Below are 26,241 nucleotides of genomic sequence, written 5' to 3'. Positions count from 1 at the left end.
ACAACCAAGCTCTTTTGGATAACCAGCCTCAGTGGATGAGAGGAATTAGCCTTTTTCATTAAGTGATTGACCCAACCATTCTTACTATTATAGTTTTAAAACCTGTATTACATTTGACGGCACTCCAAAGGCCCGGCCTCCTGCTCTCTCGCTGCACCTGAGCATTAATGCAAATGCTCCCTCTGCTGCAAATTCATCCTCCATTTCCTGTCGAGGTCTTACATTGGATTTTTTGACAATTGCAGGGGATTTTTTTTTATTTTAATTGATCTCTAATTGGTCTTCCTTTTCAGTTTAGTCAATGTCTTTTCTTTAATCATTGACATTTGGCTGAATTAGATTTTGTGGTTTTATTTTTATTTTCTTCACTATTGAGAACTTGTGATTTTAAATTTTAAATCACAGTATGTCATGCTAACATCTTCTCTGTGCTCCTGTAGGGATTCCTGGACATCGACCTGACCGAGTTTAAGAAAGGTGAGGCGAATGTAACAGGGTTCCAGCTGGTGAACTATGCAGACCCTAACATCAGTAGGATAGTACAGCAGTGGATGGACTTTGACAACAAAGATGCCAAAGTTCTCAAGCGCAGACTTAAGGTGAGCTGCAAAAACTGACTACCCGTATTTTCCGGAATATAAGTTGCACTTTTTTTCATTGTTTGGCTGGTCCTGCGACTTATCGTCAGGTGCTACTTATTTATCGAAATTAATTTGACATGAACCAAGAAAAAACATTAAACATTAAACATTACTTACGCAGCTAAGTATAAGTCGCATCAGTCCAAAAATACGTCATTACGAGGAAAAAAACATATATAAGTCGCACTGGACTATAAGTCGCATTTATTTAGAGCCAAGAACCAAGAGAAAACATTACCGTCTACAGCTGCGAGAGGGCGACCTATGTTTTCAGTGTAGACTACAGGAGCACTGAGAAGCATAGAGCGCCCTCTCGCGGCTGAGGATGGTAATGTTTTCACTTGGTTCTTGGCTCTAAATAAATGCGACCTATAGTCCAGTGCGACTTATATGTGTTTTTTTCCTCGTCATGACGTATTTTTGGACTGATGCGACTTATACTTAGCTGCGACTTATAGTCCGTAAAAAACCGTTCATTTAAATCATCCACAGTGTGAAGAACTGAATATGCCTTGACAGGAAAAAAAAACTAAAACATGTAATTAAGCTGTATAATGAATCACTGGAACATTTGCAAAAAGCACAGTTGCAGCAGCAACATCTGATGACAAAATACAAAAAGCTTTTGATTCTTCTCTCTAATACACATTTAGCTGAATAGTCAATTTATATTATATTCAAAGAATAAAACATCACATTTATTTAAATACATAGGCCTATATACAGTACTTCTCATATGTCTCTTTTTTTTTTTTTCTTTTTTTTTGTGCAGTACACTGGAGCTCTCACATATGATGGAGTCAAAGTCATGTCCACAGCCTTCCAGAACCTCCGCAGGCAGCGGATAGATATATCGCGCCGTGGAAATGCTGGAGAATGTCTGGCCAACCCACCAGCACCTTGGGGCCAAGGCATCGATATTCAGAGAGCACTTCAGCAGGTATCTCACGCTGTATGGTCTGCTCACAGAGGCAGATGTCTGGCTCTTTGCTTTGGGTGGTATATGAAGATGTAGGGACCAAGGATAGAATTTGGTAGGCGAGGTGGAGCAGAATTTGATAGAGGAAACTAAATCTGACTTAATGGAAATCTGTAGAAATGCTCTCTGTTTGAGAAGCCGTACACAAATTGGTACTTTCTTCCAGCCATATCACGTGTTTCTCCTTTACACTTAATTAAAAGTTTAAACAATGTAGCAAAGTCATTGTGTAGCATTCTTCTTGCAGAAGTCGACTCTGTCTCACACTTGCCTGTGGCTGTGTCTGTTGAGAGTCTGATGTGTGCTGGACTGAGGCAATTTGGTCCATCTGCTGAGAAGCCATGGAGATTGATGTTCAGCTCGGTCAATTAACTCCATCATGCAGCCCTTGGAGACATTCAGTACTGTACACACAGAAGAGGCACTGTGAGAGATGTACACCCCTCCGAGGAGGAGAAGAAAGAAAGAAAGAAAGAGAAAGAAAGAAAGAAAGAAAGAAAGAAAGAAAGAAAAAGAAAGAAAGAAAGAAAAAGAAAGAAAGAAAGAAAGAAAGAAGAGAAAAATATAGATTTTTTTTGTCTAAATAAAGACATCTTCTATGTGGTTTTTACTCAGGTTCGGATTGAAGGCCTAACGGGACACATTCAGTTTAACGAGAAAGGACGAAGGACAAACTACACTGTCAGTGTGATGGAGCTCAGGCCGACAGGACCGAAAAAAGTAAGTTTTTAAGTATCAGGAAAAGGATAAGGAAGCCTCTCGATATGTTTTACACTTCTTTCTTCACTTATAGTTTAGATGTAACATTCACTTTATAAGCTCCAGTATGGTCACTGTTTCAGCAATCCAGTCTATTTCTTCTGGGCTAATTAAATAAGTACTGTATTTCATGTAGTGTCTCCTCTGGGATATCTCAGAAAGGTTTCTGATGATGCTCAAGTTCCTGTCCCTGATTTGATCTTTTCTCAGGTGGGTTACTGGAATGAGGATGAGAAATTTGTGAGCACGGCGGCCTACATGCCAGGCAGTAATGACACTTATGGACTTCAGAATCGCACATATATCGTTACCACTATTCTGGTATAGTCTTCTTTAAATCATGATTTACTAGTATAAGCTTGTACTGGATTGAAAACATTAAATGTTATACTACTATTCGAAAGTTCGGATCCAGTAAGATTTATTATTCACTATTATTTTATTCAGCAAGGACACATTATATTAATCAACAGTAGCAATAAAGACATGCATAATTTTCCAAAAAATTTCAGTTCTGTTAAACTGAACTTTCTGTTCATCAAAGAATCCTGTATGACAGAAAATTCATAACAGTTTCGGTAAATGTATTAAGCTGCACAACTGTTTCCATTATTCATATAATAATAAGAAATGTTTCTTGTGCATCAAATCAACATATTATTTGATTTGTGAAGGATCATGTGTCACCGAAGATTGCAGTAATGGCTGCTAAAAATTCAGCTTTGCCATTATAAAAAGAAATTGCATTTATATATATATATATATATATATATATATAGTACAGACCAAAAGTTTGGAAACATTACTATTTGTAATGTTTTTGAAAGAAGTTTCTTCTGCCCATCAAGCCTGCATTTATTTGATCAAAAATACAGAAAAAAAATGTAATATTGTGATATATTATTACAATTTAAAATAATTGTTTTTAAATTTATTATACTTTAAATTATCATTTATTTCTGTGATGCAAAGCTGAATTTTTAGGATCATTATCACATGATCCTTTAGAAATCATTCTAATATGATGATTCATTATCAAAGTTGGAAACAGTTCTGCTGCTTAATATTTTTTCAGAACATGTGATACTTTTTTAGGATACTTTGATGAATAAAAAGTAAAAAAAAAAAAAAAAAGAAGAAGCTATGTTTTTAAAATATAATTTTTTTGATATAACAATATACACTACTGGTCAGTAATTTGGGGTCAGTAATTTTTTTTTCTTTCTTTTTTTTTAAAATAAAATCAATACTTTTATTCAGCAAGGATGTGTTAAATTGATTAAAAAAAAAGTGAGAGTAAAGAAAATATATTATTAGAATATATATTATTAGAATTTTTTTTTTATTTTGAATAAATGCAGTTCTTTTTAACCTTTTATTCATCAAATATATTAGACAGCAGAACTGTTTCCAACACTCATAATAAATCAGAATATTAGAATGATTTCTAAATGATCATGTGATAGACTGGATGTTATATGTGACAAGGCTGGAGTAATGATGCTAAAAATTCAGCTTAGCATCACAGGAATAAATTATCTTTTTTTAAGTATATTCAGATAGAAAACTATTATTTTAAGTTGTAAAAATATTTCACAATATTACTGTTTTTTCTGTATTTTTGATCAAATAAATGCAGGCTTGATGAGCAGAAGAAACTTCTTTCAAAAACATTAAAAATAGTAATGTTTCCAAACTTTTAGTCTGTACTGTATATATATATATATATATATATATATATATACTGTATATATATATATATATATATATATATATATATATATAAAACTGTTATTTTAAATTATAATATTTTTGTCTTTGCTGTATTTTGTATCGAATAATGCAGAGTTAATGAGCATGAGTCTTCTTTAAAAAACAAAAAACATGTAAAACTCTTACCATCGCCAAACTTTTGAATAGTAGTTTATATTCAGAGTTACTGTGTCATGTGTTCCACATATCCCCACACATTAACATGACATAAATTACAGTTTTCTTGTTCAGCTCAAGATAACTGTCATTGAAACATACCCTCCTCAACTGTCCTGTAGCTCAATCTGTTTAAATGGTTCATAGTTTCAGTGTAGCTTGGCTGTAGTTTAAATACGAGTTGCTTGGAAAAATATCATTCTTCCACGACCCCTACTCTGGTTGAATGACAGTACAGGAATTCAGCCTCAGCCCACCATCTCACAAGTCGTCTTCATCCTTTTGCCTTTCTTAGAATGGCTGGTGCATCACCTCCATGTTTTTATCCCTCAGTGTTAAGATGGTAATGCTGTGCCAGCAGTGGACAAAAGATTAGTTTTCCTTTTCTTTTTCCTTTCTCATTTAGCAGAGATCTTTGGGCTTAGCCTGCATTTTAGCGATTCTCTTGCAAGTTAGACTTCAGAGAGCATTTATTAACCTTGCATATATGGACTGCCCATCTTGTTCCCAGCCAGAGAAAGGGCAGAGTAAGTGGGCCAGCCTCCTGATGGAAGGATGTGAGGGAAATTTGTGACAGAACAAAAAAAAGCAGTAATGGATCATTGGTGTGGGTTAGGGGCTAAGGGCTCACAAGGGAGTGGGATGGATTGTAGGAAATAGTTTGTCCTACAGAGACTGTTTATCAAATAAGATGGGAATAGCTGCATCACCACGGGTCCTCTAAAATATGATATGTTTCTCTGAACGAGAGCGTGTTGGCCACCTTGGAGGTCTGCATTAGCAGGTAATGTGCTGGCAGTGTGAACTGTCTGTTTCTAAGATGCATTGCAGCACCGCTGGGTTCAAAAGCTTTGTTATACTGACACATTTGCAGATATGGTAATCAGGAGCTTTGTTTCTGGAAAGGGAAAATAACAATACATCTCTGTGGCTTTATTTGCTTTAAGTTGCAAAACAATGCTACACAGTGCGGGCTTCTTTTCTTTTCTTCAGCCCGCTCTATTTTTCTTTCCTTCCTTTTTACGCCCTCGTGTTATTTGTTCATTGTGAGCTCCTTAGAAAAGTCATGTTACAGAGTGAGCTGTCAGCGGGGCCTCAGGTGCCGTTTGTGCTGTAATCTCCTCATGAGGTGCAATCTTTCTGAAATAACACAACTGAACTGCCGTCTCATATTATGGACCTTCCACATATAGAATCACCCTAAACTTCCTAAACAGTTTATTGTCAGGTCTGTCACTCACGCTAAAGAATCAGCATCTGAAAATAAACATGTCAAGGTCACCATGTTTTAAGTAATATGCTTTCCATAGTGCTTACACCGTGTCTACTGGATTAGACTAAATTTTAAATTGTCCCATTAAAATCAATTGAGAGGTCTACATAGCCTGTTGTTTCACATCTAGTACAAAGTGCCTTCAATTGATTTTGTTATTATTTCCCATGTCTGTCTAAAAGTAAATATATTATACATACATCATATGTATAATATATAATATGTACAATTTTGTGTGTAACTTTTTCACAAAATTAAAATTTTTAGTTTAGAATATCAGGTCTGTTACACAAACATACTGTAAATAATTGTTGTCCACTGTATGGCTGTATGGCTGTCTACCTGTGTGTCCTGACTAGGAATCGCCATATGTCATGCTGAAGAAGAACCATGAGCAGTTTTCTGGAAATGATAAGTATGAAGGTTACAGTGTGGAACTGGCAGCTGAGATAGCCAAACACGTGGGATACCACTACATAATCAAGATAGTGGCTGATGGAAAATATGGAGCCAGAGATCCTGAGACCATGATGTGGAATGGAATGGTTGGAGAGCTTGTCTATGGTGTAAGTGCTACATCTTATTTTCCCAGGTCTGAATGACAAAGCTATAAGGACTAATGCAAGAGAGCCCAAAGAACCCAATATATTTTATCAGTTATGCCACTGATGAAGAAATCATCTGGTTTTAAAATCTGAATAATTTTAATCAACATTCCTGTACTGCGTAATCTAATCATTTGTATAGAAAACCAGACTTCAATGAAAGGAGTTTTCAGTAATTGAACCGAAAAGGTTCATATTTTCAACACAGTAATAATAACACAGAATGAGAAAATTCTTCCTGGGATATGTCTACATAGAGTTTGAGAGGTTAGAAAAAGCCCACTCTATATTTATAGTACACCTATTTCCAATAAAAACAACAAGTAAGTAAAATGACTCGAGTGGGCATGTGTCCTAACTTTTTCCTTTCCTGGTCCCATGTGTAATTTAATTACATTTTTAACAATATATATTTAGTAGTTATTGCAATAAAATTATATATTCTTCTGTAGAAAGCTGACGTAGCTGTGGCCCCACTGACCATCACTCTGGTCAGGGAGGAAGTCATTGATTTCTCCAAGCCCTTCATGAGCCTTGGCATCTCCATCATGATTAAAAAGCCCACCAAGTCCAAGCCTGGTGTGTTCTCCTTCCTGGACCCTCTGGCTTATGAGATCTGGATGTGTATTGTGTTCGCCTACATTGGCGTGAGCGTGGTGCTTTTCCTTGTCAGTCGCTTCAGTCCCTACGAGTGGCACGCAGATGACTGTGAGGAAGGAGCTGAGCAGAACCCTAATCAGCCCTCCTCTTCATCCGCCCAGCCGGGTCAGGGCCAGCAGAACCAGAACCAGCAGAGTCAGGAGCAGACCAACGAGTTTGGCATCTTCAACAGTCTCTGGTTCTCATTGGGAGCTTTCATGCAGCAGGGCTGTGATATTTCCCCCAGGTGAGATGGCAGTTTGTTTTTGTTTTGTGTTTTTGCAAATGGTTTTGTTTCAGGATTTCATATTGGACAAACTGGTGACTGAATAAAGAAACTGTGTACAATGCCAAAATGTGTGAACAACAAATTGTCTGCCAAATTTAACACATTAATTAATTGGTTTAAAAAAAAAATTATTTTCTTTTCATGGTTCATTGCATATGAGGGCATATCATGCAACCTGTCCATGCATTTGTCTAATTTGCACAGCATGGACTGTTTATTTATCTGGCTTACTCTGCTACACCATTGTATTTTTAGTGTTGCATTATGATGATTTTTTTCATCATGTCTCATTTATGTTTAGATTTCTGTTGAAAATGATGCAATTGCTCAGAGTAATCATATAGATTCCCTTTGTTGAAGATGTTCAAATCTTTCTTAAATGTTTGGAGTCTAGTGATTTCTCAGAGATACTGCTGTTGTGTCGCTCTTGGCAGATTACTGAATTGTGTTTGTAGTTTAGTCATTTCTCGTTTTCACAGCTGGTTTGTGGTACATGGCAGTATTTCTGAGGATCAGATAGAGCTGCACATCCACTTGGTGTCTAATGAGAGGACTTGGTGTCTAATGACACTTTGAAAGGCAGATTAAAGTGCTGTCAATGCTGCATTGCTTTTACTCTGTGCTCAGGCCTGGAGATGAAATGCCCCTCTCTACACAGTTACTGGACTTAAAAAGGTCACCAATTAAAATCCTAATTAATAGGGGGTGAAGCTGGCAACAGTAGGTCAAAGGCCAAAAATGGGTTTTAAAGGCAGAGCGAGGGATAGGACAGTAGGTCTCAGAGAGAGAAATGTCGTTGGCTGAGTACAGACAACACATTTAAGTCTAGTTGATGCTTAAAGCTAACATTACACACAGATACAATTAAATGTATATCTGATATACAAGCCTCTTTTAAAAGAAGTGTGGGGGGGTTATAAATGTGTGGCTGTGGTTGATATGAGATTTAAAAAAATAAAATATATATACATGGTTAACATTAAAAACAAAAACAAAAAAAAAACATGGTTACTATAGTTAAACCATGCTAAGTTTTATAGTAAAACCCTGGTTAATTTTTGTGAGGGTTGTTGGGGTCTCCTTGAAACATTTCCTCTGTGGTCTGTTACTTGAAGCAGAAGCAGAAACACACTGAAGTGTGTTTCTGTATTTGGTTGTGTTGTAAGTATTTGCAGTGTGTTTCTGTATTTGGTTGTTTTGCGAGTATTTGCAGTATATTTCATCGTGTCATGAGCATTTGCAGCGCGTTTCTCTTTTTGGTTGTTTTCCAAGTATTTGCGGCACATTTCAGTATTTGGTTGTTTTGTGAATACTTGCAGTGTATTTCTGTATTTGGTTGTTTTGGGAGTATTTGCACTGCATTTCTTTATTTGGTTGTGTCATGAATATTTGCAGTGAATTTCTGTATTTGGTTGTGTCATGAGTATTTGCAGCGCGTTTCTGTATTTGGTTGTTTTGTGAGTACTTGCAGTGTATTTCTGTATTTGGTTGTTTTGTGAGTATTTGCAGTGCATGTCTGTATTTGGTTGTGTCATGAGTATTTGCAGCGCGTTTCTGTATTTGGTTGTTTTGTGAGTATTTGCAGTGCTTTTCTCTATTTGTTTGTGTCGTGAGTATTTGCATTTTTGTTTTTGGTTGGTTTGTGCGTATTTGCAGTGCGTTTCTGTATTTGGATGTGATGTGATTATTTGCAGTGCATTTCTGTATTTGGTTGTTTTGCTAGTATTTGCAGTGCATTTCTGTATTTGGTTATGTCATGAGCATGTGCAGCGCGTTTCTGTATTTGGTTGTTTTGCAAGTATTTGCAGTGCGATTCTGTATTTGATTATGTCAAGAGCATGTGCAGCATGTTTCTGTATTTGGTTGTTTTGCAAGTATTTGCAGTGCGATTCTGTATTTGATTGTTTTGTAAGTATTTGCAGCGCTTTTCAGTATTTGTTTGTTTTGTAAGTATTTGCAGTGCATTTCTGTATTTGGTTAAGTCATGAGCATGTGCAGCGTGTTTCCGTATTTGGTTGTTTTGCAAGTATTTGGAGTGCGATTCTGTATTTGATTATGTCAAGAGCATGTGCAGCATGTTTCTGTATTTGGTTGTTTTGCAAGTATTTGCAGTGCGATTCTGTATTTGATTGTTTTGTAAGTATTTGCAGCGCTTTTCAGTATTTGTTTGTTTTGTAAGTATTTGCAGTGCATTTCTGTATTTGGTTAAGTCATGAGCATGTGCAGCGTGTTTCTGTATTTGGTTGTTTTGCAAGTATTTGCAGTGCGATTCTGTATTTGATTATGTCAAGAGCATGTGCAGCATGTTTCTGTATTTGGTTGTTTTGCAAGTATTTGCAGTGCGATTCTGTATTTGATTGTTTTGTAAGTATTTGCAGCGCTTTTCAGTATTTGTTTGTTTTGTAAGTATTTGCAGTGCATTTCTGTATTTCATTATGTCATGAGCATGTGCAGCATGTTTCTGTATTTGGTTGTTTTGCAAGTATTTGCAGTGCGATTCTGTATTTGATTGTTTTGTAAGTATTTGCAGCGCTTTTCTGTATTTGTTTGTTTTGTGAGTATTTTCAGTGCATTTCTGTATTTGTTTGTTTTGTGAGTATTTGCAGTGCATTTCTGGATTTGGTTGTTTTGTGAGTATTTGAAGTGAGTTTCTATATTTGGTTGTGTCGTGAGTATTTGCAGCGTGTTTCTGTATTTGGTTGTGTTGTGAATTTTTGCAACACATTTCTCTATTTGGTTATATCGTGAGTATTTGCAGCATGTTTCTATATTTGGTTGTGAGTTTTTGCAGTGTGTTCCTGTATTTGGTTGTATTGTTAGTATTTGTGGCACATATGTTGTCAAACTGATGAAAAGATGTTCTCTTAATTTGCTGGTGCTTTTTCTATTTGCATATGCTTTCTTAAATTTTAGCTCTCTCGGTCACCATAGATTATTAATGAACCGATTTCATTCAGTATTGAAAAGTATCAATAGAATCAGTTCAGAGTAGTTGAAAATTAATTTTCAAGAAGATTTGTCTACATATCAATGTTAGCCTAGGAACAGGCTAATGCTAAATTCTTTTGGAATCAGTTAAGTGTGCTGTGCATTTTATGTGAGGAGTCTGACATAAAGCGAGTCACTTTTGCATTTCTGTTTCAATTACAATGCTGCTTTACAAGCGATAGAAGACAGCTCATTGTGATTTTTCGAACAGAGCTCATATAATGTTTTTTTGCAGTTTTTTGAATTTCATTCCATCAACATAGCGATAATTATACCCTTTCTTTTTTGGAAGGGACAATTACTTCTTTATGTATAATTACAAATTGATACACTGGCAGGGAGTCTAAGAATCTAAGCTGTGATGAGTAAATCATGACTTCAGTTTCACAGGTAACATCTCTCACACGTTTTAGCATGGGTTTTATGTTCATCAGCGCTTGCAGCTATATTACAGTGTACACTTGTACCATTGAAACCATGAGTGCTCACGTTTAGCTGTTAGTATTGTTATGTAATTCTTGTCATTTAGTTGATACCCGATTTGTCTACAAGAGCGAAAACAAAAGCAAAGTGTTAATAAATCTTTTTGAATTCTTACATGCCGTTGAGGACAGTGACTGTCCTAAACAAGGTAGTTTGTGCTGCCTATGCTGTCACATTGGTTCCTTGTGTGCACTGCAATATTAATAAATTATACTGCAGCAGAACCACAACAGTATTGCAAGTCTCCTTCCTCCATAACTGTTTTGTTACAGTCAGTACTATTCAAAAGTTTGCAGTCAGTAAGATTTTTTAATGTTTAGAAAAGTTTATTATTCATTAAGGCAGCATCTATCTGTAAATGTATCTGTAAAATGTAAATTTTATTACAATTTAAGCAATTTAGCTGTTATTATATATTATCTGTTATATATATATGTAATTTATTCCTTTTTATTATTATTTTTGTAATAATGTAAAAGTCTTTAATTTCACTTCTGATCAAATTAATGCATCCTTGCTAAATAAAAGTATTATTTTATCAGTATAAATATACAGTATATATTACTCTCATTAATTACCACTGCCAGACTAGCTCTTTCTCATCAATTACAATGGATAAGAAAAAATAATTAAAAGTAAAAGTTACAGCCAATGAGATGGTCAATTAACATACACTCTTATCCAATAATGCAGTGCAATTTTTTTGCAAGTAATTTGCTGTTTTGGTATGGAAAATGACCTTAACCTGCACTGATTCATTGATAAATCTTGTACAATTCTGTACAGTCTGTCATCCAGCATGTCAGAACATACAGACAGTGTATGTCTCTGTGAGCTCCTGTATGAATTGATTGTTCTATCTCAGCATTGGTGTTGAAATGTGTGAAGGAGAGCAGCACGCCACTTTCCTGTGAATGTCTTCTGTGATGGGGCATGGAGAGGCTTCAGAGGATCTTAATTAGACTGTGTCATTCCTCCGTCATTTCTCGCCGTGGCTCAGACTCTGCAGAGTGGAATCACCAATGTTGTAGTGGTTATACCTTCTCTCTCTGTGTCACTGAAGTTCTATAAACAAGTGAGGACGGGCTGCGGATGGCATGGCCGCACTGCGGGTGAACATGTTTTGCCGTCTTGAACACGTCACCTCAGACACTGCTGGATGAGCACCCATGCCTGACTGGATATTCATGATTCTGTTTGTGTGATGACATTTAATTAGTAATGAGAGGAGAAAGTGGACGATGCAAACATGAAAGCTGCATTAACAACTTTCATTATGCTTCTTTAATCATGGGTAGTCAGAGCTCCTCTCGGTGTTCATGTGCATTTGAATTTACACAATAAGCCCTCCCGTTTAATGAACACTGATGGGTTGAATGGTGAGTGGTCTGGCCAATCGATGGTAACAGTCAGACTATGGTTTGCCCATTCATGTGCTATTTATTCTTTGGGAGAAAAAAATCCCTGTTCAAATGTCATATCTGTCACTCAAACCTCCCCATCAGGCCTAATTTATGCAAGCCACACAAGATAATGTTTATCTTCTCACAAAGGTGCCCACAATCTCATATCTCATGTTATACTTCCCTTCCCTTCGACTGTCCGTATATCAGTTTTAAAATTATATATATATATTTACATATATATATATATATATATAGAGAGAGAGAGAGAGAGAGAGAGAGAGTATATGTGTGTGTTCAAAAGAACCATATTTATTTGAAATAGAAATCTTTTGTAGCAAAGTTGCACAGGAACTATGATTATCAGCACTAGTTATGAAATTTAAAAGGTTACTCCACCCCAAAAGGAAAATTTTGCCATTAATCACTTACCCCCATGTTGTTCCAAACCCGTAAAAGCTCTATTCATCGTCGGAACAGAATTTAAGATATTTTGGATGAAAACTTGGAGGCTTGAGACTGCCCCATAGACTGCCAAATAAATAACAGTGTCAAGGGTTTGGAACGACATGGGGGTAAGTCATTAATGGGTGGAGTATCCCTTTAAGTGTGCCTGTTAATTATTTTAGATCAACACATCAAGATGTAAATCCCTTTAAGTGTGCCTGTTAATTATTTTAGATCAACACATCAAGATTTAAATCTTTCCAGTGACTTCATGGTTCATAGACTCTGGCAGGAATCCCTCATAGTCCCAGAATGGAATAACATGCTCCCACTCACATTGTCCCCTGTGTCATGCTTGATTTGCTCTAAGCTCTGCAGTACCTCCATCACTCCTGTCCATTTAGTCTTTGCTTGGCTCTTTTTGTCCCTCTATGTTCAAGAAGCGCACAGCAGGTCAGTTCAGGTGATCTGTACTTTGAGCAGAACACATCTAGTAGTTGAGTGCTTGATGGATACCGTTACACTGATGATGGCTCCTTTCCATACCTCCCAGCACCCTGCCAACAATGGCACATCAAAAGTAATTTTGTGTCATCACACCAACACACACAACCGCACTTTAGTGGCCCACATCACACCTGCTACAGTGATTAAGTTAGCTGAGGATAAAATATTGCTCTACTCATCATTTTGAGCTGGTTTTTGTGTATTTCTGTGCTCACTTGACATATTTACCTACATATACGAAATTTAAACATCAAAGCTGATTTTTTCAGCATCATTACTCCAGTCTTCAGTGTCACATGATCCTTAAGAATTCATTCTAATATGCTGATTTGTTGCTTGAAAACATTTTGTATAATCAATGTTGAAAACAGTTTCACTGCTTAATATTTGTGGAAACTGTGATACTTTTTATAAGGATTCTTTTATTATAATGTTCAATAGAATCACAATCGCTTAAAAAAAAACTAAATGTCTTTACATCCTTATGTCCTAAACGTCACTTTAGATGCTTCAAACAATCCAAAAAAATTAAATAATGATTTGTAAAATATTGTATGAAATACTGAAAGGATTCAGAAGTAGTTAAATATTTCCCCCCACATTATATCCATTATGACAACAATTATATTTGTTTGGCAATGCAGATTGATGTTTAAACTCAGCATGTCATTTTAGTTGTCATATTCATGCTTCTGTGGTGCTTGCTTGGTTTTTTTGATGTTTCATTTAAACTCTTAAAATTACTGTCTTTCCTTCTTAGTGTTGCTTTTAGCTAATTGTATCATAGTCAAAGACCAGTAAAGACAGAATTAAAAGATACTGTCAAGAAATGCTTTTTAGGAGAAGATAAAAGTTTGATGAGGTCTGTTTTTTCTAACTGCATTGTGCAATAGGCCCCCTTGAAGAGAGAGAATGTACATAAGAACAGGAGCAGCAACAGTTTTCTTTTTAATTATCTTCAGTGAAGCAGTCCCTAGAGGACTCCACTTAGACTTTGTTTTGCAGTTCTCTCTGTATTTCCTCTGAGGAGTTACATCCCTTATTAGTTATTTAGAGAAACTTTCCGAGTCAGTGTCCAGTGTTTTGCATATTTACTTAAGCGCTCATGATCTGCCTCACATCAGCTCATTTATTTCCAACGAAATGACCGTCTTCCTGCGCTATTATCTTCTTTCGGTTAATAAAATAACAGAAATGACATGAAAACATTCCCAAAATGTATAACTTTATGAAGCACTATACCTTCCGAAACGTATATTTTCATTATGGTTGATCCTGCACTCTTGCTCATATGATACTGTCTTAAAGGGATACTCCATCAAAAAATGATTTACTCAACCTCATGCTGTACCAAACCTGTATGACTTTTTTTTAATAAACCGAACAAACTGAATTTAGTAACAATAAAACAGGACGTGAGAAAAAATGTATAGAGACCATGGTATAATTATGAATGAGCCTACCTTTTTTATTTGTGTATTTCTTTATAAAAATAAAAAAAAATTTTTTACTTTTTTTAAATCAAAAGTTGTTAATCTAGTTATTGCACTCAACTAACATTAACAGTGAACAATTGCATTTTTAGTAGCTAACATATATATATATATATATATATATATATATATATATATATATATATATATATATATATATATATATATATAGTTGATATTTAGTTATTTAATGTTTATCATTGTATTAATAAAAATGAGAACTTATTGTAAAGTGTTACCGACATGTTATTCAGTATAATCAACTGTTTCACATTCTCACCAGTAAAAAAAAGCATTTCTGTGTGGGACTTTGGTAGAGACAGTTCAGAGATAGAGAAACAGATATTCAATTCAATGACAGAGACTGATGAAAAGAGAAAACACAGCGGACAAACAGTGAGCTTCTCCATGCTGCACAGATGCATGCTGGCCGTAGATGGCGTTCAGTCAGTTCAGTGTTGACGGAAAGCTACTTGGTGACAAATCCCATCTTAGCTGCCTGTTTGGAGAGAAGAGAATGCTGCCATGGCAACACTGAAAGACATGGGTGTTTCCTCTGGAGTGGCACAGCTCACAGTGTGATTTGTGTTTTGTAGATGCATACTGTGTCTAATGCTGGTTCTAGATGTGTACTGTGTGTGTTGTTGCAGAGAGAGTCGATATCTGTGCCACCTTATCTTGAACAGGGCATTGCAGAAAATCATGGCTATAATTTATATAGCACAGGAGGACAGTTTTACACTTACACATCTGTCTGAATACGAGACTCTGAGCTAAGCTTGTTTTATAAAGGTCTGTGAGATTTATAGAATTAAACGTGCACAAATAAACCACAGCAGCTTCATACAGAGCTTGAGAAATGAGTGTATTATGCAGACATTTGTGACACCTCTCACAGTTTTTCTCTCATTTAATTGCAGTCGTTTGCTGTAAACGCCATTTGCATAATCGTCTCATTCCATAAAGTGAAGTGACATTCAGCCAAGTATGGTGACCCATACTCAGAATTTGTGCTCTGCATTTAACCCATCCGAAGTGCACACACACAGAGCAGTGAACACACACACACACTGTGAGCACACACCCGGAGCAGTGGGCAGCCATTTATGCTGCGGCGCCCAGGGAGCAGTTGGGGGTTCAATGCCTTGCTCAAGGGCACCTAAGTCGTGGTATTGAAGGTGGAGAGAGAACTGTACATGCACTCCCCCCACCCACAATTCCTGCCGGCCCGGGACTCGAACTCACAACCTTTCGATTGGGAGTCCGACTCTCTAACCATTAGGCCATGACTTCCCACATGCAGAGCGTAAATACTGACCTTGTGAGGAAGAGGGACAGCGTTGTGGATTTAAGCAGAGATTTTGAAATGTGACCAGGAATGAGATCAGTGTGTCAGCTTCACACCGCTCAAACGGTGCCCGTTGAAAGCTGTCAAACAACATCAGAGCTGTGAGCTGCAATTCCCTCCGCCAGCTTTGAATTTCTGGTGCCCAAGCCTCTTGGACACATTTTGCCTGTGGTGTATTTTCAGAGTTTGACTTTCACAGCCCTCTGATGTTTTGCATGGGTCTAAGAATGATCTGAAAACTGGGAGGGAAACATAAACATTTTTAGCTTGGCTCATGAATATTAATTAGGTGATTAACTGGTTTGCTTTAATGCACTTTAAGTGGGCACCGGCTATATAAGGATTACCATGCATTAATTGCGTTTTAATTTATTTTCCTGATATTGCCATTTGGCAAAGGCTTCTGCCTGAGCTTAAAGCTGTTTTTGTTTTTTTACACTGTCGGTTACATTTTCTTATTTGCATTATGGCCAAGCAAACAAAGCTTTTCTCTGTATAAATGTGCTTCTGTAATCAAGAAAATTTTATATTTGCATTAAAATAGGAATACTTAAATATATAAATTTTAGTTCTAATCTTTTAATCATTGTGTAACATGTAACGGGTTTTAACATGAGTTTATAGTTACCAATGTTATTTTAGTATCATTTATTTACTATTGTAGTATTTATTAAGATTATGAATTAGCTTTTATTTTTATATTTTTAGTTTTCATTCCGATTTAACATTAAGTTTTAATAATTATAATGTCATTTTTATTAGTTTTTTTTTTTGTTAAATATTAAAATTTAGCTTTAATTGCCTTAGCTTAAAACTGTTTTTTTTAGTTACAAAATCTAAATGTCTAATATTTGAACGTTTTTCATCTCTAATAAAATAGTTAAACTATTTTTTTTAAATAGCTTTTCCATCTATTTTATTTCATCTTTTGTCAGTGTAAAGCTAGTTTAAGATGTGTCACATTTAGCCTACTATGTGCAGCATTCTCCAGTGTTTCAAATATCTAGTAATTAAATCATAATACTGAAATAACTAATCAAAGACATCATTTAGTATTGAATCGTACATATTATATTCTAAAAACAAATGTACTTCAGTATCTTTTCTCTTTTGATTATTTTGTTATTTGGCGGTTGTAAATATTGCACACTGTATTTGTTAGAATATGTATGGGTAATTAGCTCATATGAATTATGAGGCTGAATAAACAGCAGACACAACACATCAGCATCTTCATCAGACCAATTTTGCTGGTGAAGGCACTTCGGCACGTCCTGTCATGAATCTTTTTTATGGTGTAGCTTGGTCACGCTGAATATTGATTTACCAGCGTCATTACATTATAATACTGCTGTGTACTAAACCATTCAGAGAATAAATTACGTGCTTGCATAGCTTTCTGTGTACAGCTATATTTGTAAACACATTTCACACAATGAGAGGGAATGGAAATGAAAAATAGACATGAATGAGAGTCTCAGGTTTTGAAATCAATCTCAATAGACCTGTTGACTATCCTGGACACCCTCTGTCAAGGTAGATTCACCATGGTTAACCCTGGTCTTTACTCCAGCAGAGATTGAGGATTATGCCGCACGGCTGCCAGGAACTCAGGGGAGAGCGGCCTTGGTTTTGTTTATGCCTTCTAATCCTGCAGGTAGACCTTCTAGAGCTCCCTCGGAGATGTTAAACTGATCTCGTATGCTTGCCTGAGCTTCATTCAGGTCATAGGATTAGAGCACATCCCAAAGGTCTGGCAGAAACTGAGAGATGTTTAAAAAGTATTCTTGTTTCCTGGTGTTCTGGATTCAGGATTTGGCCAGGGGTGAAATTGTGCTTCCTTTTTTGAACCTTGTGAAATTGGAATTTGTGACCGGAGATATCTCGATCCAGCTCTTGAAGAATAAAATAAAATTTTCGTTATGCTATTTCTCTTAAATACACATTTATTCACTCTTTTGACAATCACTGCACATTCACAGGGTTCACAGGTTTATCGCAATCTAGTTCTGCCTCCCTCACAACCTAAATTATTAAACTGTGCATTTGTTTTTGTTTTTATGTGTTTTATCTGAGCAGCTTTTCCTGTTCCACCACACACATCGAACCACTACTTTCCCTGGAACCTTTTCCACACACCATTGTTGTGTGCTGCTTATAGGCTCACTTGAGCAAGAGAGAGAGAGACTCATCCTTGGGGATTTGGACAAATTTTTTTTTTTTTCATTATTGGTTAAAGTGCAGTTACAGTGGCAGCAGAGTGCTTCTCATCACCATTAGTCCCTGGCAATTAATATGCATATATTCATTTAACATACTGGCAACTTTTTAAAAGTGATATTAATGCGCTGCTGGTGAGTTGCATTGTGATGGGCCTTATCTCGTTTCAGCACATTTCTCTAAGAGTTTATAGCTGAGTGGAGGCAGAGAGCAGTGTATCAAACAGACTAGACCTCCAACTACTGTAAGCATCAACGTGTGCATGGAGAAGCTACACAAACACGCAGGCCAGGGTTTGTTATACAGTTAGAATGTAGAAAATTTTCAGTGCTCCACAGAATGGGATTAGATTTTTTGAATGAGTTCACCTGATAAACTCATAATGGATCTCCATTTGAGCATGAGATTTCGATTAGTTTCTCTGAATTATTGTAGCAGAACAGATACAAAATATTCAGTTCATCCTGAATAAAATTCTGGCTGATAAACTGATAATTATGTTCATGTTATGGCTGATAACCAATAAATGATTGAAATGGCTGATTTCTGAAGGATCAAGTGACTGTGAAGACTGGAGTAGCCTAATGGCTTTTTTTTTTTCTTCTTTTTTTTCTTTTGTTTTGATAAAAAAAAATGCAGACTCTCAGAAACTACTTAAAAATTGTACCAACCCTAAACTTTTCATAAAACACTAAAAATGAAAATCTGTCATTTTAAATGCTGTTAGTGAATTTAGGCATTATACCATTAAATGTACACTTCAAAAAATGTATCTACGTTTTTACATTTGCTAAGGATTTACATATTTCATTTTGCACTGTACATCTTCTATACTATATTTCTTTGAAATAAATGCGGTTTGGTTTGAGGTTTGGTTTTATAATATAAACGCTTGTGTTTTAGGTGTACTTAGTGAGGCCGCTGTATATGTGTATAATTGCATTCACGTACACTTGCATGTTTCCACAGGTCTCTCTCTGGCCGTATCGTGGGCGGTGTGTGGTGGTTCTTCACTCTGATCATCATCTCCTCATACACAGCCAACCTAGCTGCTTTTCTCACAGTAGAGAGGATGGTGTCACCCATCGAGAGTGCAGAGGATCTAGCCAAACAGACTGAGATTGCTTATGGGACTCTAGATGCCGGCTCCACCAAAGAGTTCTTCAGAGTAAGAGGAACCATGAAATGTTATCTTAAAAAAAAAGTATATTTGTAAATATGATATTTCACTTCCTTTCCTCATTTAGAGGTCAAAGATCGCAGTCTTTGAGAAGATGTGGTCCTATATGAAGTCTGCAGACCCCTCAGTGTTTGTGAAAACCACAGATGAAGGAGTTATACGGGTGAGGAAATCCAAAGGGAAGTACGCCTACCTTCTGGAGTCCACCATGAACGAGTACATCGAGCAGCGCAAACCTTGCGACACTATGAAGGTTGGAGGAAACCTGGACTCCAAAGGTTATGGCATCGCCACCCCCAAAGGATCCCCTCTCAGGTAAAGCCAGCTGTCCAATATATGCTAACTGTATGGATTTAACTATTATGAAAAGAACATCTGTTGGTGGTTCAGTTGTGGTAGAGGCTGGATACAGTACTAAAGGGGTTATGCTCACCTTGGCTAACTGGGTAATCTATTTTCATCTTGCATTTTGCAATCTTGCAAGCCAGTTCTGAGTACTAGGTTATGAAGTACTAGGTTACTGCACAGCAGTAAGCACCTGGATTGTGGATGGTTTATTAATATGCAGGTTTTTGCCAAAGTGGTGCCGCTGTTCAGTGAACTCGCCCGGTTTCTCTTTTTTGAAGAACTTTTTAATGGTTATACGTGTCGTCATTAAATAAGTCATCATTGGATCGAAGGGGGCGAGGGTAGAAGTACTGTACTAAGCAGCCTCTGCTATAACAGACCATGCTGTTGTGTGGGAGTACATACTTGTGTGTGGAGCTGTTCAAAATCCCACTCGTACCTCATGTTGCTTGAAGGGGTTTTCAGCACACTCCACCAGAAGTGCTTTCATAAGAAACGGCAGGAAAATGATGCACCCTCTTCAGAAGCTCTTTAGGAAACACGTGTGTTCACGTCCTTTCATTAAACAGCAGCGCCGCTCAGCAGAGCCCATTGAGACGGCTCAGACATTATTCATGACAGGCTCTTTGAAGCTATAGGTTTACCAAATGCTAATTTCACTTTCTCTCCTCCTTCATTACAAATTACAAAAGCTTTCTCCTCACAGAGTGACTTGCACATGTGAGAAATTGGGCAGTCAGTTGTTATTCTTATGCAAACCACTTCTGAAGATGAATGTCGACATTAACGCGCTTCTTTTATATTCTCTGCAATACAAGGTGAACAGTTGTTATTTCAATTGTACGCCGTCATCCTTAACGTCACATTTATTGTGCTTGAACATACCCATCTGACTAATACACAATGGCCCACATGATATTACATTCATTGCCGTGCAAAGGGCCTCGCAAGGGCAATTTGGAGCTGTTGAAATAACCTCAATAACTCCATCTCTCTCTAATAAGATAAGCTCCTTGGGGAAACGACCTCATAGCAATTGTACAGTGATTTTTTGGGTCACCTTATGGCAAAGCGAACTGGGGGAGAACGTGGATTGAGTGGGAGAGAGACATCGGATACAAGATGTAAATGACTGACTTCCATCTTGCCACCTAGGGCAGGACTCAAATTAAATTCAGTACTAGCTAGCCATTACTGTGACAGCAAGAGTGAAAGAGGCTTGGAAATGAATTCATAAATGTGTTTCTCTGTCTGGTGAGTCACCAGCTGTGCAGTGTATATTTGATTTTGAGAGAGAGCGACTCCCGTACTGATGCATACATGTACCAGTATATGCTATATGGGCATCTACTGCGTGATTTAATCACACAGAAGACAGTGGGAGAATTTACTCTTTCTATCAAAATTGGTAGACATTGAGATATGTCATATATTAACATTTAGATTGAGTTATGATTTGCTGGACTAACCATGTGGTGCAGTTGTCAAAATATACTATAATTCTCTATGTACATTCACTGAATGTTTGACTGTATTTACACTGTCAACCAACCTTAACATATATTATTATTTAATTAAACAGCATGACAAAAAATTGGATGTAAGATCTATGCATTAAACATTGCAATGTAAATGTAGCTTTAACAGAGATCATTTTTACACTTCACTATCTAATATGTTACGGTCTGCTAGCCTCATTACACTTTAATGAACAATTTCTTAACCAAGATGATGTTAATTAAGCTTTTGAACTTGTTTTACTTTTTACTTCACTTTGTTTTATAGGTTAATTTAGTGACTGAAGTAATAATCAGTTGTTTTGGTGCATTTCGACAGCTGTTCCACATTTTCATTGTCTTATCTCTGACTGATACCTTAAATCGGTAAAGATTGATGTGTGTGCCCTTTTATCTCTTTCCATCTGTGCCCATTCTCTGAGTTTAGTTAATAAAAAACATCTCACCCAAAGCACTGCCACCTCCTGAAGCAAATGCTCATCAAACTTAATGTTGCTGTTTTGTCTTCATTCCTGAGACACTCTCTGATTTCTTTCTGTCTGGTTCTTCTGGGATAAGAAAGAATTCTTGGGTTTTATCAAGCCAGAGAATCACTTTCCTACACATGCAGAGCTGCAGATGACATTTGCTCACGACGCAGATCGGCCAGCAGACGGTTACATGGGTCGTGAGGAGATGTACGTTTGTGCCTGTGAACTGTATGTGGTGTTCAAGGCCCGAGGATGAAGAAGAAGTTGAAAAGAGATGAAAAGAGAGATGCTTTAGATGTCGTTCCTCAGATTAGTAATTTGGAGCAGGGGAATTAAAATCAAAAATAAAACTTTTGGGATCATCTAGTATAATGTTCATTCTGCTTTTTTCAAAACAATGAAAGTAAATGGTAACTAAGCTCCAAAAAAGACAAAAATCTCTATAAATGTAGTCCATATGTTAAGTTAACTTGTTTATTAACTTCCACATTTTACACAAATAAAAAACTGTAGTTCAAACCATTTGAACAAATAAGATTTGTGACAATGCAAGACTTCTGAAGACTTGGAAAATACTGCAGAGTCATTCAGTATGAACGGCTGTTGTGTTACTTTTTTGACAGTCCTTGGTCACCATTCACTTTCACTGTGTGCATGAACATTCTGCTTCCTTCTGTATTTGACAGAACAAGGAAAGAAAAGAAAGAAAGAATTTGATTTAAGGGTGCGTTTTTATTTTGGGGTGAACTATCTCTTTAACATCTCCAGGCTGTTGTTTTCGATTCACATTGTTACAATCACCAAAAGGGAAGAGCCAAAAGCAGACAGTAAACACTAAGGATATCTAAGGACATCTTTTTTCTCCTTCTCTATCCAAAGAAGTCTTGTTCCTGGCTTTATAAAACCTGTCTTTCACAAAGGCCAGTAACAAAAGCATTGTTTTCCATTAATACACGTTAACATACTAGATATACAGACTCAGGACAAAACCACTGCAAATGCCATACATTTAACATTCCAACCTACATAGAGCAGTGGCTGTTGTGTTCAAACCAGTCTGAGTCTGCTTTCCCATCACACTGTCTCTGAAATGGTTTATCTGGGCTGACACTGACCAAGATATTATTTCGTTATCGTTTCAAGAAACCCAGTAAACCTGGCAGTGTTAAAACTGAATGAACAAGGCCTGTTGGACAAATTGAAAAACAAATGGTGGTACGACAAGGGAGAGTGTGGCAGCGGAGGAGGTGATTCCAAGGTCAGCCCCAATGTGACAAACCCAGCGGGTAACACCACCACTACCATGGGGGGGGTAACCGGCAACTCACACCGACGTAACACTCTAGACCAAAACAATCTGGACTAATCTGAGCATACTACTTACACATTTTGGTTGATTAATAAATAGCAAAGACATTTTGATCAAATTAAGGCATATCATGGCAACTGGTCAGTAATAGCTGACCATGTTCACATTATTCTAGGTGGAGTGTCTGCGGTCTGCCGGTTACCCAAAGTGATATTATAATACACATCTTGCAGCAGGGAGCAAGGAAGCATCGCTAGATGGAGTATTAACCCATATCACTTTTACAATGAACTACCAACATGTTTCTGATATGTGTGCAGTCAATTAAAAAAGAAAAAGAAACAGAACAGTTGAGTTGATATATTTATGGGCATGTGTTTAATGTGTGCTGAATAACATAAAATAACATGGATAATGTTATTTATGTTATTTTCCTGGTTGAAGAATCCCAGTTAACCTAGCGGTGTTGAAACTCAGTGAGCAAGCCGTCTTAGACAAACTGAAAAACAAATGGTGGTACGATAAGGGGGAGTGTGGAAACAAGGACTCCGGAAGAAAGGTCAGTTCACATATTTGGTCCTGCTGTGTTCCCTTCAGTTTAGCCCTCTCAGTAACCTTCCAGAAGGTTCAGTTAGGAATCTGGACATGGGCGGCTCTTACTCTCTCTCCAGTGTTGTATTCTTTCATTTTGGATGTTAGAGGACACATTTTAGTAGTAGAAGCTTGCATTTTGCTTTATTAAAATTTTGTTATTTTATAAAAAAAAAAAAGAAAGAAAATTGTGTAAACGTTATGCAGATTTGGTGCTCAAGAAACCTTTCTTATTATCAATGTTGAAAACAGTTGTGCTGGTGTAATGGTTATTATTTATTTATAATTTTTTGTTTTACAAAGCATTAACAAAGAGCTTCAAACAATTGCAAAAATGTCCATTTATTCTCTCACATTACCCGTTTCCTCTATATAGAAATATAATTGCAAATACAATACAAAATAAGAAAATAGATAAACTGTAGCATATGGGAATATTTCCATAATAACCAGTCAATAAATACAATTATAATCCTAATCTCTGATACATTCATGGACTGTGCATATAATATCATGACTATATCATTGTTTTTTCAAAATAGAAAGTTCAAAATAACTTTTTAAAATAAAAATCTTTAGTATTATTATACTGTAAAGGTATTAGCTGTCACTTTTCTGATAAATTTAATCCATCCTTGACATAAATAAAGTTTAAAATTCTTTAAAAAAACGTTTATAAATGACTTAATATTTGTAGTGTACATGTATATTATGCACTAAACTGGTATTATGTTAGTATACTATTCAGAACATTTCTGACCATTATTGTTTTACTGTCATAAATTACAGATTTTATATGTATGTTTATAATAGATTCATACATTCCATACAATTTAATAACAATTTTTAATTCAAGTGTAAATAATAGTATGTCTAGCTCCAGGAGCTGTGAAGAGAAAGGCCATTATTATAGACTGGATGAGTCACTGCATGATACACTCACTTTGTTTAAAATAGCCTGGTGTTCTGAATGGAGCTCTGGAGAGAGACTGGTCATGTTGCTCCGATCATCCGTAAGAGTCAAGCCTCCCTTGTGGTCCTCAGCCTCTGTGTTCTCCCTCCTGTCTGCCCTTGGAGTGTGCATGTATTTGGATGCAAACCCAGTGGACAGCTGTCTGTGCTGTCATAGGCCCCGGTCACCAAGCACCCCACAGCACCAAACCCACCTGCATGGCACACACAGATGACACCAAACCTACCTTATGTGGCTATATTATAGAAGCGGTTGCACACCGATTAAGCTCCTTAGACTGTTATTATATCACCTTTGATTAAATACAAATACAAATCTCCTTAGATTCATGACCTGGGCTGCATGGGTGCCAACTATTAATATAGTCTTTTGCAGCTGTGATACTGTATGTGATTGTTTAGTAGCTTGTAAATTAGAGAAGATGCTAACTAGCAGGTTAAATAAGTGCTAAATGAGTCGAAGGTGAACACAGACTGCCCTTGTTAGTGCATGAATGCATGTTCCTCATTTTAAATGAGTCCAATTTGTGCCATATTTTAGCATGTGTTTAACCTATATTATTAACCAGTCATTTTTAGATTATTAGAATAATCTTTAGTTATTTTTATATAATATAAATTTAAATGGTATTCACAATAGATATAATTTTATGTTCTAGTTAATACTACAACAGTATTTATTATTAATATTAAATGACATTATTAATATTTAATAATAGTATTCATTCATAATATGATATTATTTATATTAGTTAAATAAGTTAACATAATTAGATGTTTCATAATAAATATTGCATTATGAATATCATTAAGCAATAATGCAAGTTCAGGAGTCAAAAAAAAAAAGGTTGTTTCAGCAAAAACTAAATATTTATAGTCATCTATATTCATGATGTATTCATGTAGGTCATGTAGGAGCAGGAAACATTTTAAGCAAATGATTATAGTGCTACTTTTGGAGCCACAGTATTTTTTTACATTTGCAACATTGCTCAAGATAGTTCTCCTTTTAGCTTTATTTGATGTAAATGTTTAGATGTTTGGATGAATGCATAAATGTGTATATGTAATGTGTAGGAGTGCTTCTGTTGTTTTTGTCCCTGTGAATTTGTTAACACTTTATAAAGTTAACTCTCATCTAAGACATTTTTCCTTCTCCTGTAGGACAAGACCAGTGCTCTTAGCCTCAGCAATGTGGCTGGGGTCTTCTACATTCTGATCGGCGGTCTGGGTCTGGCCATGCTGGTGGCCTTGGTGGAGTTTTGCTACAAGTCCAGAACAGAGTCCCGCAGAATGAAGGTGTCTGCGCGGGCCGCTCAGGCCTTTCACTGCACCGCCTTAGACAGCAGCTACACTGAGCTGCAGGGTTACGGCCTGTACGGTGCCGACACTGTTAAGATATAAAGCACTCTGGGGTAGGAACCTCGAGTACTGCAGAGAACTAGGCCACATCCTGCCCACGTAGCAGCCTGACCTGCCCCCATCTAACATCTAACCGTCACCAGATTCAAAGCTTCTGCTGCCCACTTTCAGAATCATCCGTTTCTTCTCACCTCTTTTATTCTGTCTCTCTTACACTCCTATTTTAATAGCAGGACTGTCCAAAATCAAATTTAAGAAACATTTATTTATGAAAATAACAATAAATTTGTTTTATTATTATTATTATTATTATTTTGATTTGATTGATTATTTTATGTTAATCAAAATATATTTGCTGAGAAATGTCCCCAAATATAATTTCATTTCATTTCATTTAAAGACAATAAATTATTATCTTTTCAATTTATAACTAATTATTTTTATATTAATATTTTTAAAAAATAGGTTTCAGTTTTCATTTTACAATAT

At 36.4% G+C, this 26,241-nt stretch overlaps 1 protein-coding gene across 5 annotated transcripts in view; it reads left to right on the top strand.

Moving 5' to 3' along the window:
* Positions 1 to 26,241, top strand: part of LOC132113667 (glutamate receptor 1-like) — a 60,852-nt gene that overhangs the window by 30,582 nt on the left and 4,029 nt on the right. Inside the window, exons 6-15 of one of the 5 annotated variants that reach the window (XM_059521549.1) lie at positions 441 to 599; positions 1,414 to 1,581; positions 2,236 to 2,340; positions 2,590 to 2,700; positions 5,941 to 6,147; positions 6,639 to 7,072; positions 18,973 to 19,171; positions 19,251 to 19,498; positions 23,272 to 23,386; positions 25,555 to 25,689. In XM_059521549.1, the coding sequence (XP_059377532.1) occupies positions 441 to 599; positions 1,414 to 1,581; positions 2,236 to 2,340; positions 2,590 to 2,700; positions 5,941 to 6,147; positions 6,639 to 7,072; positions 18,973 to 19,171; positions 19,251 to 19,498; positions 23,272 to 23,386; positions 25,555 to 25,689 (1,881 nt within the window). Of the gene's footprint in view, positions 1 to 440; positions 600 to 1,413; positions 1,582 to 2,235; positions 2,341 to 2,589; positions 2,701 to 5,940; positions 6,148 to 6,638; positions 7,073 to 18,972; positions 19,172 to 19,250; positions 19,499 to 22,661; positions 22,777 to 23,271; positions 23,387 to 25,554; positions 25,806 to 26,241 lie in introns of those variants that run through there. The other 4 variants (XM_059521548.1, XM_059521551.1, XM_059521550.1 and 1 more) reach the window with 4 other exon arrangements.

This window comes from Carassius carassius, chromosome 33, assembly GCF_963082965.1.
Source record: "Carassius carassius chromosome 33, fCarCar2.1, whole genome shotgun sequence".
NCBI lineage: Eukaryota > Metazoa > Chordata > Actinopteri > Cypriniformes > Cyprinidae > Carassius > Carassius carassius.
Note: the sequence above shows the minus strand (reverse complement) of the source record. Positions and strands in the feature narration are given on the sequence as shown.